The following is a 13,992-nucleotide window of genomic DNA, read 5'->3' as shown; positions in this document are numbered from 1 at the left end:
ATTTGTTCTTCGTTTATTTGCTATGTTCATATATGTATGTTTCTCATGAGCTAGAGTTATCCGTGAAGAACCACAAAATAAAAAAAATAAAAGAAAAAAAAAAAAAAAAAAAAATTTCATCTATCATAGTTAATCATGATTCTAACTTCATTGTTTTTTTTTTTTTTTTTTTTTAAATCGTATTTTGTGTCTCAAGTACATTAGTGGTTTGTACATTTATAGCTGACTATGGCTGCTTTAGTCTTGAATGATTTGAAGTTTTGAACCCTATTAGGTAACATCCTGCAGGATGACCTATGGGCTTGCGTCATTTACCTTTAGTAATTATGAGATAAAGCTCTGCTGGGAGTTGTGTTTACATTACCAAATTATATAAAAATCTGATGTCTGATCCCATAAGCTTGCCTTCTTCTACTTCTTACTAAATATGTAAATTCTGTGATATTATCTTTATGTAATGGAATTCTTTTTTTCTGTTAATCACTTCCGTTTGTTCTCTTCTTTTTTTTAACCAGGCACTGGCATATTGAAGAACGAAGCTGCTGAAGTAAGAGAAAGATGCCTTGCCTTTCTTGTGAAACAGCTTAAGGTGTGCTTACTGTTCTGCTAGTCTTGTCTCATCTCTCGTTTCTTTCTCTCCTGTAAGGGAATGGATTTGGTACTCTTGAGTCCATAACTAACACCATCATTTTAACTTAAATCATGTAAGGAAATCTTGCCTCAAAAGTGTGCAAAAATCACCTGTAGGTAGTTAGGTAGTCAGAATTTAAGACCTCATGATGGATTGTTGTGTATGGTTACATTTCTGCAGTTCTCATTAGTACTCTATATTTTTATGATGGATTGTTGTGTATGATGTAGTCAGAATCTTTTGTGTATGGTTACGTTTCTGCAGTTCTCATTGGTACTCTTTATTGTTTATGATCTACTAAGCTATACTGTTGTTGGTTCAAGATAATTGCAAGTTCATTTAAGTTGTTTGCTACAGGCAGATGATTCCTCTGTGATTGATTCAGAACTACTTCAGATGGGAATTTATGGATGGGCTGATATTACCACGGATGTGGATATTTCAATACCCGAGGAGATGCAATGTGACAATGTTTTTGGCATTCATCCATTTTATATTGTGAAAGGTATTTACTGATTAATTTCTTTCTCCAACTAATCTGTTGCCTGTCATGTATTGTTGTGCCATTCCTTTCTGTTAGTCTCCTGATACAATAAGCTCTGTCTTTTTATTATTTTCTATTTACTTGGAGTGGAATTTTATAGCTCTGATGAAAAATTGGAGATTTTTTTTTTGAAATTATTGCTATGTAAACTCACCTTCTCACATGTCACAAATTCTTCATATCTGGTTTGTAATTTGGTATGAATTAGGAGTAAGGTAAGAAAATTGGTCTGGCAATCATCTTGTTTGGCTTTTCTTTTTGTTTTGTTGTAAGAGCTATGTGACATTTTTTTTTTATTATATAGCTTGATAGCCTAAATAGTTTATTTGCATATCTTCTGCTATATTTGGTATTGTAAAGCATGTTTTGACTCACTACAATTCTTCTTTGATTATGACTGTCAGCATTCCTTTCTTTTCTTTGTTGTTTCTTTATTTCCTCGTGATTTGTAATATTTAAAAATTTATGCTCTCTATTATGGATTGATCATGATATTGTTGCATTGCACTTGATTTTGTGTTAGTTTAACCTTTTAACCATTTCAACTGATATGTAACTCTGTAAAATTATGAATTATAGGATGGATCGGACCTGCATGCATTTTTCAGTTAAATTAATTGTGGACTGTTAGCTGTTTTAAAACTATGTTCTTTATATATTTCTGTGTAGGTGGTGTTCATGTGGAAGATAGTGGATTTGAGTTCATGGCTCCTACTACACATAGGAATGTCTTGCGAGTCTTGCGTGCTATGCAACTGTCAAAGCCTGGTTTGTTTTTATTTTATTTTATTTTATTATAATTCTTATAATTTTTTTGCCCCATATAGCTTGGTGCTAATTTGTTATTCTGCTGATTTTCCTAATTAATTTTACCAAATGTAGTGCTGTTGGAAGGTAGCCCTGGAGTTGGAAAAACAAGTTTGATTTCGGCCATTGGAAAGTTTTCAGGCCACAAGGTTGTACGTATTAACCTGTCTGAACAGGTTAGAATTTCGCTTTTAGCCTCTTTTGAGCTCCATATATTCTCCTATAAGTTTTATATTTTTGCATTTCTTACTCTTTGTGTCGTTGCGTGTTTTTTATTTGCTGCTTTTGCATTATAAGTTATTTTTCATTTTGACCTGTTGCAGACTGATATTATGGACCTATTGGGTTCAGACTTGCCTATTGAGAGTGAAGAAGGGTTGCAATTTGCTTGGTCGGATGGAATTTTATTGCAGGTACTGGAATTTTGTTTTCATGGTAGATTATTCAGCTAGACTGCAGTAGTAACAATGTTTATGATTTTTGTTCGCAGGCCTTGAAGGAGGGATCTTGGGTATTACTGGATGAGATCAACTTAGCTCAGCAATCTGTTTTAGAGGCATGTAGATTTCTCATTTCTGTGCTCCTATCGTTTATGAGTTTTGGCTCTACTGTAGCTTTTCTTGAGTGTTTTTCTCCTTCTCACTGAGATTTTTTATTTCAGGGTCTGAATGCTATTCTGGACCACCGAGCTGAGGTGTTTATTCCAGAGTTGGGCCAGTCTTTCAAGTGTCCATCTTCCTTCCGAGTTTTTGCTTGTCAGAACCCATCTTGTCAAGGTGGTGGGAGGAAGGGTCTTCCAAAATCATTTCTTAATCGGTTCACAAAGGTATGTGGTTATGTATGCAGTAACCGTATACCTATTGTTCTTGTTTTAGATTTATTGAAATAATTGTTGCAAAATAGCTTATGCCCTTATTAACCTCTCTTTTTGGACCTGGTCTTTGTTAGGTTTATGTGGACGAGTTAGGTGAACATGATTATCATTTTATATGCCGTTCTCTCTTTCCATCAATCCCTGAGTCCATACTTGTGCGATTGATTACATTCAATAAGAGATTGTATGAAGAGACTATGGTATGTCATAAGTTTGCGCAGCAGGGGTCTCCGTGGGAATTCAATCTGCGTGACATCATTCGCTCCTGTCAGATAATTCAAGGTATTTTTTTAAGTATACCTAAAGTATTTCTGATACAAACATTTTATTTGTTTGCTAAAGAATTATCTTATGCAGGTTCATCTGGAAATTCTAAGAGCGATTGTTTCCTAAATGTTGTTTATGTGCAAAGAATGCGAACTGCTGCAGATCGGAAGGAGGTATTGCGGTTATATGAAGAAGTTTTTGGGATAAAGCCTTCTATAAATCCTTATCCACGTGTACAGATGGATGATCACTTTTTAGTAGTCGGGAATACTCGTATTAAGAGGAATCATTTCCAGTCCATTAAGACCATTGGTAGCGAGCTTAAGATTTTTCCAGGTTTGAGGAATACATTGGAAGCTGCTGCACAATGTGTACAGCATAAGTGGTTAGGAATTTTGGTTGGGCCAACATCTTCTGGCAAAACATCACTAATAAGGCTGCTTGCACAACTAACTGGAAATGTGCTCAATGAAATCAATCTTTCATCGGCTACAGACATTTCTGAGTTGCTTGGGTCCTTTGAGCAATATAATGCCTATAGGAACTTCCACTCTATTGTATCTCAAGTTGAGCGCTATATGAATGAGTACTGCAATTTGCAGTTAGATTCTTCTGCTGATGAATTTTTAAGAGAAAGAAAAGACCTGATTTCTAAATGGCTCTGTTTATCATCTAATTTAAGTTCCGGTCACATGACAAAATCTGATACTGCTGATGGTTATTGGATGACAAGTCTACCTTCGTTGGTTGAAATTATTGAACTTCTAGTGTTGGACTTGGAAAGGTATCTTCTACCTGTGTCTTGGTCATTAAACGATTTGTCTATAGTTTTGCAAAGAGTTCAGAAGCTGCAGGAAATTCAAAAGGGAAGGCCAGTTTCAGCAAAGTTTGAGTGGGCTGCCGGACTACTGATAAAGGCAATCGAGAACGGAGAATGGATTGTGCTCGAGGATGCTAATCTTTGCAATCCAACGGTATGCCTTTTTATTTGTGGAACTGCATATCTGGTAGCAAATATAAGTAAAATAAAATGTAAACTTTGGTTTGGTTATCAGTTTTAACTTCCAACTATTTTGAAACTACTTTTTTATTTTTTATTTTTCAAATTGATGTCGTTTTTATGTTTTCCGTACATGTGGATCGATTTTAACTTTGTCAAACTAATATGATTTTTTTTTTTTGTTTTTTATTTTTATCGTAGGTTCTTGATCGAATCAATTCATTAGTTGAATCAGAAGGATCAATCACTGTAAATGAGTGCGGTAACGTGGATGGAAAACCGTTGGAACTCTCCCCACATCCTAATTTTCGGATGTTTTTCACCATTAACCCAAGCCAAGGTGATGTTTCTCGTGCAATGAGAAATAGAGGAATTGAAATTGTTATGATGCACCCATATTGGCTACTAAATGCAGATGACAAAGAAAAGATTCAGGCGTTAGAATTAGATGATATTAAGAGCTTTCTTGCATTATTTAACATCCCAAATGGGATGTTAGTTGATTCAATGGCAAAAGCTCATATGCATGCTAGGAGTGAAGGTCTGTGCCTTGGTGTACATATTACTTATCTTGAGCTGAGACGATGGATTCATCTATTTGAGCAGCTTTTAATGACTGGCAATGATGTTCTGTGGAGTCTCCATTGTAGCTGGGAGCATTCGTATCTATCATCGTTAGGTGAAGCTGCAGGATGGCATATTGTCCAAGAAGCAAAATCATCTTATTTGACCAACCTTGATTCTGTTTTTCTTGGAGGAAAGTTCATTGTCAATTCGAGGGATTCTTGTTCAAAGGAGGTGACAGAGGCCTCTAATGGAGGGTTATCTCTTTGCTTGCCAGGTGGGTGGCCTGCGCCTTTGAAACTTCGGGATTATGTCTGGTACTCAGTCGAAGCTTCTGTCAGACAAAACTGCCTGTATCTGGAGTATCTTGGGGTGCAATGTGCATCATATGAACTTTACATTCCTAGGCATCAGATGTTGAGGGAGGATGTCTACTCGAATGGTTCCAAGTCAATATATCTGTTGGACTTGAAGATGTTGCAGACATTAATGTACCCTCAAGGTCAAAGCGGTGAATCTATTAGTTATTTTCTGTCAAAGGAATATGATATTCTGCTCACCAAGAAGAAGCTTTTATTTGCTGTTGATTGGGCCATAGATCAAGTCACTAGAAAAAGTGATTTTGATCTATGTCTTTTGTGGTTTAGCTGGTTTGATTCCCAGTTGCAGCCCTGCTGTCAATTCTTTGGTTCTTTGGGTGTGGAGAATCTACTTAGAATGGAATTGGAACATCCAATCTGGAAGTTCATCTTCCAAAAACGCCATGAAATGTCTTATCAAAATGTAAAATTTGACCTGGAGTTGTTGCCAATTCTTTCTCTGGAGTCTGCTGAAGTTCTCACAAACTTATCAGTTTCTTCTGGAAAACAGCTTTCTAATGCTATTAAGTGTGTTAGACTTTTAAGGCATAGTCTGTGGCAGTGGAATGCTGAGATCAATGAAAACTTCAGTGATAAATCATTTGGATGTCTGGTGAAATCATTGCAAAAGCTGGAAAAAGAAGTGCTTGATGTGATTGTTGAATCTCCATCATTTGAAATATTACATCAATTATATACTGACCTTCTGGAAGAACACATCTTATTTTGGAATGTTTTTGTGTCATCAGAGCTTACAACTTTGCTAGTTCATTGGCGCGCTTTAATAAAGATTGCATTAAAATTGAGAGATTTTTTCCCTGAAGCAGCAAATAATTTGTTGGTAAGTTCCATTTCTTTCAAATGATGTATTCTCTTAGATTCTTCACCCTGGCCCATACTTAAACAGAATTTATTTACTTTATGTTTGGTTTGAGGGTGTTTGGGGGGGGGGGGGGGGGCTGAGGGGAGTACTCCCTGACTTGTTTATTCTTTCATGACATTTTACTCTTCTGTGAAAGTCTTTTTAGCCTGTTGGTTGCTTGTATTGTGAACTAATTCTGTTTGTTAATATTGTAGAGAAGTTTTGATATGATGTCGATAAGTCTTAATAGAAGATTGCCTTACTCTCTGAATTCCGAAAAGTCAATGCTATGGGCACATGGAGGCCATCCATCTTTACCCTGTTCTGCTGACATATGTAATAAACTCCAGCAACTTATTGGGTTTGCAAAGCTACTCTGGCCAAGAAAACATTTACAGAAGCAGTGTATGTGTACTTTCACATGTGTTAGTTATTTTTGTAGGGTATGAATATTTTGCTGATAATCATTTATGTTGTAGTGGATGATCGTATTGTTGAAACTGCTGTATCAACGAATCAAGAATTTCGTTTTCTTTTCATGCAAGGTAGGCTAAGTTCCTTTAACACTATTTGTCATCTTTGATAAAGCTAACACATGCAGATTTAATCAAATGAAGTAACCATTGTCTCACAACCTATGTGCTTCATTTTTGTGGGGTAATCTTCCATTGTTTCATGGATATATGATGAGTTTTGGAAAAAGATGTGATTTTCTCAAGAAAGGAATAAATTTGTATGCTTCTTTTGATTTTAATAATTGTGTTGTACTTGTATCTCTACTTGTTGCAAGGAAAATGAATATTGAAACATGGAAAATTGAAAATTAAAAACTTTAATGTTCAGTACGAGAGAGAGACAGAGAGAGTTATGCAGAGGAATTCCCTTTTTTTTTTCCTTTCATGCCCTACATAAGTTACTCTCAGAGAAACTCAAAGGAGTGATTCGACACACAATTCCTTAAAGAAACCTTACATTAAAATAAATGGCATTTGGTAGAGGAGTTCATTTGAATTATATAAGATATTTTATTTAAGTTTTCCAATCGGATAACTTTGTTGCCAAGATCATTTCAATTGGATTTGCCTCAGATCCTCTGTAAGGAAGCCTAATTCGCTCTTTGTTTCGTGGACACATCAAATTGAAGGCCTTTGTGTTTCAACTTTGAAGTTGGATATTGTGTCCTGACTCTTCTCTTTGTTCTGTGTATTTTGCTTTGGTTGGTAGAAATCAAGTAGCATTTTATCTTTTTTTTCTTTTTTCCCCCCTCGGGATCTATAGGTGTTTGCATGTCATCTTCTCTATTCGGGAGATATGAAGAGGGGGACATTGCAGATAAACTTCAGGAGATGTATGAGGTATGTCTTTATTATTACACACATACACACACATGCATATCCTTCTTCTTTAATAGCTAACATGATTGATGGTTTGCGCAGATGCTTTTAAAAAGATTTGAATGTGAAACGAATGTACTGGAAGCAAATAGCAGATCTCAGACAATTGGATATTCTCTTGGAAATTCTGCTTGCTGTATAATTGTACCTGAAATCGTGAGCCATAGGTGTGGTTTTGAGACGTGGATAGATACACTTCCTATAGTTGATGAGACAAGTCTATTGCTGGATTTATTTTTGCTCCAAGATTTATCAGAAATCATTCTTGCTGATCCCAAAGAGTTACAATCGGTATGCCATTTTTTTTTAATTTTTTTTTTAATTCCTATCTATAATAAACGTGCTGCCTACTATAATATATGTTTTTGCTAGTTTCACGGATATGCTAATCATTAATACTTTTTATGCGTTTAGTGGATTTGTTTCACATTTATCTTTAGTAAAGGTGAAATCAGGAAAATCTGTCATTAGCTACCATTTATATAAAATTTACGTACTTTTCTTAACTCAAACTCACTATGATTATTCTCCTAATAACATGTGCCAATGAAAGCTAACCCTGGTATTATGGGATGGGGGATTGTTATATGAATAACATTGTTTATGAAGGGTTGTTAAAAACAAGATCTTTGTAAATTTATAATGTTATAGACTTTTTTATATGATAATGATGACAATTGTAGGGGTATTGCTTTTGTTTCTAATTTTTTAAATTAACGCTCAACTTCTTATTAAGATACTGATGCCTCTTTGTCTCATTGTTCTTGTTAGTCTTGCTTTGGGACAATCTTTCAGAGAAGTCCCAATTTATTCGCTCTACTTTAAAGATAAATTTAAGGAAAATAGTTTGTTATAAGTTCTTTCAGGGATTATTTGATGACTTTCAAATTTTGAATATGTAGCAAGTAGTAAGAGACGAAGGGAGTAAACTAGGCACTAAACAAGAAAAGAGGTCGAAAAATTGAATTCAAAAAAGTTGATTTTCCTTAGAAACCTATCAGTCCTTTACTTAAAAAATTCTCTCTAAAATGCCAATTAACTATGGTATTTGGGTTATAATTTACAAAACCCAAGAATCTGTGCTAATGCAAGATTTTTGATGGAGTGTGGTCTTGCTTGCCCTCTCCTGTGGCTTGATCTCAATCAGGAAAACATATACTCCCTCCGTTAATTTTTATTTGCAACTTTTGCCATTTTAGTCCGCTAACCATTATGTGCAACTTTCTATTTTATTTCTATTTTTAGTACATAAAAAACCCTGAAAATTACAAATTTACCCTTAATTAAACATTCTGATTTTAATAATTTTACTAGTGGGTGGGCCAACTTTCTCTCTCCAAACACTTTAATCACTTTCATTTGCTAGTGGGTGGGCCAACTTTCTCTCTCCAAACACTTTAATCACTTTCATTTACTCCCACTAATGTTTGCCCCTTAAATTTTGCCTCGTAAACCGCAAAACCCCCTAAAGTTGCAAATAAAAATTAACGGAGGGAGTATTTCATTTCATCCTTGTTGTTAGCTTGATGTTAAGGTGAATTAAGTTAGGATATTTTATGCAAACTTTTGTAACTCATTTGGAATTGTTGGGTTATTATGTTTCTTAGTCTTCTGTTGAGAGGTAAAAGGTCATTAAATACCAGTTGGTTTCCCCCCAATGCTGTGCGTTTTAACTTTGAATCTCTTTGCAGCTTGTATCTGAATTGCGTGATGATATGCAAAATTCTTTGCGCTTCTCGATTAATTTCTCATCACGGGCGCCCTTAGATTTTGTTCCTCATCAAGAAATGTTGTGGATTGTTGATGCATCAACGCCTACACCAGAAGGTCAAATGAATTCTACTTGTGTCACATTTCCTGTCACAAGTCTGGTGCTAATATCTTAATTTTTATCTTTCTTTGTGTTGCAGTTGGCCATAAAATCATTAGTTCTGTTCTAGAAACTTGGTTTAAATGGCATTCCTCCTTGTGGAATTTCCCCATAGTCTCTAAAAAGGTATTCTGTTATTTCTGTCTACTGAAAAGAGGTTTTGTTGTCCTACCTTGACTATTCCTTCTAGAAACTTGATCACGAAATATTCCTTCTTTTTTCAGGATCTTTATGGATCAAATGCTTATAAATTAATATTGCCTAATGTGCTTTTTAAGCCAGTGAAGACAGATACAGTACAAAATATGCTGTAAGAGTTTTTCTTTGATGGGATATATTTCTTAACCTTCTTCTGTTGATTTCACGCTATATGTTGTTTGCTGTGTTGATGTGTGTACTTTATTGGATTTGCTGCAGGCAAGCTGCATTTGTTATGAAGGATTATCATTTCCATTGTTTCAAGCTCAGGGTTAGCTCATCAAACATTTGGCAAAGCATTGTGCCTAATACAGACTTGCAATATTCTCTTTTGTGTGGTGCTCGTAACTTGTTGCTGCAGGTATGCCACATATTTACCTGCTAATCATTTCCTTTGCGATTGTAGTGCATCTGCCTAAATTAATTGATACTCTATCTTCAGATTATATCTTCCCATAGAAAGTCTTTCACTGCTGAAGACTTTTTGAAAATTAAATCAAGTCTCATGTTACTTCAAAGGAATAAGATCAAGGTAATGTCTTTCTTTATACTTTATGTAATAGCCTTCTGCTGACCTCTTTGTAGTTATACTGTAGAATATATAAGTCTCAGTGCTGTTTTCTGCTGATGCAATGTGGGACACTCTTGGCATATGCTGTTTCCTTTTGTTTTTTTTTTTGTTTTTTTTTTTTTTTTCCATTCTTACCAGTAGGACAGCCATTTCTAGTCATCTCCTCTCTCTATGGATTGGAAGAAAAAGAGAGGAGCTTGGATAGTGTGCGGTCTTCAGGCAGGGGAATTTTTGTTCAAAAGGTTGATAAATTGGAAATGTTATTTGCTTGACCGATTACTGGCCAATAGAGTGTTTACCCCGGTTACCTGGGCTTCAATCTCCAGTCTTCAAAAATTACATTGAGCCTTCTTCCCTTTACTGATAAATGATCATCCTACTTCATAGAATCAAAAGATAGCTGTCACATTAATGTTGATTATTTAATTAAATATAATGACAGTTGTTGAGACAAGTTGTACTAGAGTGTAGAAAGTTGGTAAACCACAATTTCATCCAGTCAGTAGGAATTTATGTATTTTGTACCTATGTCTGATACTAATTTAGCTTTCCAAGCAAGTATTATAGGTGCAACGAGTAACAATATATATATATATATATATATATATATATATATATATATATATATATATATATATATATATATAGGAAGAATGGTTGCCTAACCCTTTATTTGTTGTTTTTTGCAGCCAAATGACATGAATAATCTGCTTTCACTTTTGGGTTTATCCAGACATCAGAAATTTGTTTCACTTGTGAAACCATTTATTGAACCACTGCTCAAAGACATTGATAATATACACTCCTTTGAGGGTACTGTTTGTCTCAATTTCTATATATATCTACATCTTTATTACAATCTTAAAGCATGAATTTTACAATGTTTTGTCTTCAGTATTGCTGTATCACATTTCCTGTGCCTGGTTAAGACTTGGAGCCCTGCGATTTCACCTTTTGCTTGCTTGCGACGAGCTGGATCCAGCTATTAAGTTTAGTTCCAAATATCAGAAGCTGGTGGATAAATGCCAATCACTTGAACTGGAAAGTGAGGTATTGTACTTCCCCTTTATTTCATGCTATTTGCTCATCACTCTAGTGTTATCTTCTTATTCAATCATAAACAAGAACAATACACAGGATAATACACTGTAGAGTAAAAGTGCTCACATGACATCATTTTTCTTTTTTTCAAACTCCTTATTTTTTAGATTGTACAAGTACTGTCTCCAATTCTTTTAGTTGACATGTTTTGACTTTAGCACTATTCACACACTTTCCTTTGACCGTGTTTTGTGATTTATACGTAATGAAAAATATAGTCATGTGGGATCTTGTTAGATTCATCACTGTATATATCTTCAAAATATCAACTTTTTATACTTTTTACTAATCGTTAATTAAAGATATTAATGATTGAAATTGTGCATTGGCAAACGTGACTAGAGAAATGTGTTAAGTGAAAAGAAACGGAGGAAGTATATGATACATTAATATAACTGTATCAGTCTTAAATGCTCTCTTTATATTGAATGACTCTGAAGTTATTCTTGCAAGGATTTTATGTTCTTTTATTGTGTTTACATTGATCTGAATAGCCAGAAGTCCAAATTTTATCTATTGGGATAGCCCCTTATTCTAGCCCTGTTGCTCATGCTATTTTCATGCAACATTATATTGATTATATTGAGAGACACAACCATTTACAAGTGACTAACATTTACCAGTGTACTAATTTAGTCTCGAGTACGTTAGCAAAATCTTAAACAGGAATGGTTCTTCTCTCATAGTATGCTAATACTTCTGTAAAGTCCTCAAAGCATTTAGAATAAAATGATTTTTAGTAGTATTGAGCTTATGCACCTATTCTGATCAAACTTTAAGCCTTTTTAGAATATCTAATCGTAATAATTGAACTACAATAGAAAATAAAGTTGTTATAAACTATCAGTCTTAGGTATCAGGCTTCTTCTCGTCTGTCTTATTATTCTCTTGTAGTCATATGATATCTTCTGATTATCACTCAACATATACTACTTACCCATAAATAATACTAGGCTACTCTTTTTAACTTTTTCTGCATCTGAGCTGCTATTCCACATTTTTTTCTCTTATGTCCCACAGAAGCAAAGTTTGTATTACTATGTAATCAATGGAATTGCCGCACAATTATAAAGTCGTGTAACAGTGATATTTGAGGAAGGATGAGAATTATGTTGAAGAGCCTTGTTTCATATCAGGCCTTTATAGAGCTATGTTTGCAGTGACTTATTTCCTTTTGTCTTAGTAAAAGAATAGGAAAGTAGATCTCCCAGTTGAAATTAAATCCCTTAGGTCTCAAGCAAGCAACTCTATTCTTAATCGAGCACATCTATATCGTGGCATCAGGAAACTCTTTGGCTGCTGCTTGTCAGAAAAGAGAAATAGACAAGTTGAAAATGAAGACAAGTCTATATGAACAAAGCAAAAACAAAATTCATCCCAGTAGCTCATCAAAAGGAATTAAAAAAAAAAAAAAAAAAAAATGGACAACAAAAAAAAAACTAGATGTAGCTGGAGTGTTTTTGCATGTGATTATTATTTCATTTAATTCTAATGTGCTTGTCATTACTGCTGATGTTTATTCTCTTGTAAGATTAAATTGAAAGGTGTTCTATTAGTTGCCTAATATGTCGCCTGCACACCCCATCTCTTTGTGTAAATGGTTATTTTAAAATTGAATGCCTTTCATTTGAAAATTTCAGGTCAGACATCAATGTCATTATCGTGCGGGATCGTTTTCAACAAGAAATTCTGATGATGAAAGAGCAAAATTGTTGAAAAAACATGAGACTGAGTGTAAAAGGTTGCAAAGAAAGGTACTGTTTAAAAGCTAAAATGCAAAGTGTCATTACAATGTTGCATGGTATAATACTGCTACTAAAGAAAAAGATTAAATACTACACCAGTGATTTCAAATGTTTTTTCTTCCTTTTAGTGTGCTTATTTGGTGTCTGCTTACTGAGTTTGTGGAGTTCTTGGCCAGTTCATGCAAAAAAAGTATTTGGTCATATGATGTCAAGGGCTTAGCTTGATGGTTTCTTCGGATAAATGTAGTACTTATATCATTTGTTAGAGTTGCAATTTGCTCATGTCATCAAGCTACTATGTTTTGGAATTTGGGAGTACATGGAAGCCTGAAATCTAGTTTTTATGCTGTGTTTTTTAACCTAATGGTTTATAAAGGTTTAAATTCCCGTTTCAGATTGTGTACCGTTCAGATCCTGGAAAATTCATCAAATTAAAGGACGAGTGTGTTGAGTTCTCTGAGAATGTTAACTCAGGATTGAAGCTTTTGGAGCAGTCTAGGAAAATTACCAACCTGTCTTATCTTATCAACCAAGCTAGCAACTGGCAGGTACATTTTTATTTGCTCTTTCTAAAATTGATTTATTCCTTCTGTGCTCATGCTCATGCTCATGCCTGCAAGAAAAAAAAAAAAAAAAAAAAAAGAAACTTGTAGGACGAGGAATATTGGTGCAGATAGTACAAAGATTAAGTATTCTTAATTTTTATGCGTCTTGCAATCAACTACTTATTATTCTTGGTATTTATTGAATTATCAGTTACCAGCTAACAGGTTAATTTTGATATAACATTTTACAATTCCTTTGTCCTTTAAGTATTACATCTATTGCATCCTTTCTCTTGAAGACTTATAATACGTTGCAAATATCCAATATACGTATGCTGGCCTCTTATATAATTTGCATGGGTTTTAAGTGATTCACATGATATTTGTGGTCCCTCTCATCTTTTATCCCCTTTCTTAATTTCGTCCCCCCCCCCCCCCTGCACCATTTTTGTAATATCTTTGAGCTTTGAGCTGTTAAGAATATTTCATATTCAACTCACCTTTGCCTATTATTTAGTAAACGTATGGCTTGAATATCTAAGATGCCCCTCTAGTACTTTGAGCTATTAAATTCAAGCATTTTAAATTATAATCATACCAAAATCATGCTTAAAGTATCCCTATCTTAACTTAGCTGAAATGCGAGTTATATCCAGCTTT

General features: G+C 34.5%; 1 protein-coding gene across 2 annotated transcripts in view; it reads left to right on the top strand.

Moving 5' to 3' along the window:
* LOC110688118 (midasin-like) overlaps positions 1–13,992 on the top strand; it is a 44,459-nt gene that overhangs the window by 16,436 nt on the left and 14,031 nt on the right. For both annotated transcript variants that reach the window (XM_021864806.1, XM_021864805.1), the window contains 23 exons: positions 516–589; positions 989–1,136; positions 1,845–1,943; positions 2,058–2,158; positions 2,306–2,395; positions 2,473–2,538; positions 2,644–2,808; positions 2,931–3,138; positions 3,214–4,097; positions 4,325–5,887; positions 6,124–6,313; positions 6,388–6,453; positions 7,187–7,263; positions 7,345–7,593; positions 8,994–9,129; positions 9,213–9,298; positions 9,397–9,482; positions 9,590–9,731; positions 9,813–9,902; positions 10,631–10,754; positions 10,837–10,991; positions 12,683–12,796; positions 13,183–13,335. In XM_021864806.1, coding sequence (XP_021720498.1) covers positions 516–589; positions 989–1,136; positions 1,845–1,943; positions 2,058–2,158; positions 2,306–2,395; positions 2,473–2,538; positions 2,644–2,808; positions 2,931–3,138; positions 3,214–4,097; positions 4,325–5,887; positions 6,124–6,313; positions 6,388–6,453; positions 7,187–7,263; positions 7,345–7,593; positions 8,994–9,129; positions 9,213–9,298; positions 9,397–9,482; positions 9,590–9,731; positions 9,813–9,902; positions 10,631–10,754; positions 10,837–10,991; positions 12,683–12,796; positions 13,183–13,335 — 5,066 coding nt within the window. The remainder of the gene's footprint in view (positions 1–515; positions 590–988; positions 1,137–1,844; positions 1,944–2,057; positions 2,159–2,305; positions 2,396–2,472; positions 2,539–2,643; positions 2,809–2,930; positions 3,139–3,213; positions 4,098–4,324; positions 5,888–6,123; positions 6,314–6,387; positions 6,454–7,186; positions 7,264–7,344; positions 7,594–8,993; positions 9,130–9,212; positions 9,299–9,396; positions 9,483–9,589; positions 9,732–9,812; positions 9,903–10,630; positions 10,755–10,836; positions 10,992–12,682; positions 12,797–13,182; positions 13,336–13,992) is intronic.

The sequence above is a fragment of the Chenopodium quinoa genome, unplaced genomic scaffold (genome assembly GCF_001683475.1).
Source record: "Chenopodium quinoa cultivar QQ74 unplaced genomic scaffold, ASM168347v1, whole genome shotgun sequence".
NCBI lineage: Eukaryota > Viridiplantae > Streptophyta > Magnoliopsida > Caryophyllales > Amaranthaceae > Chenopodium > Chenopodium quinoa.
This window is presented reverse-complemented; position numbering and strand designations above follow the sequence as displayed.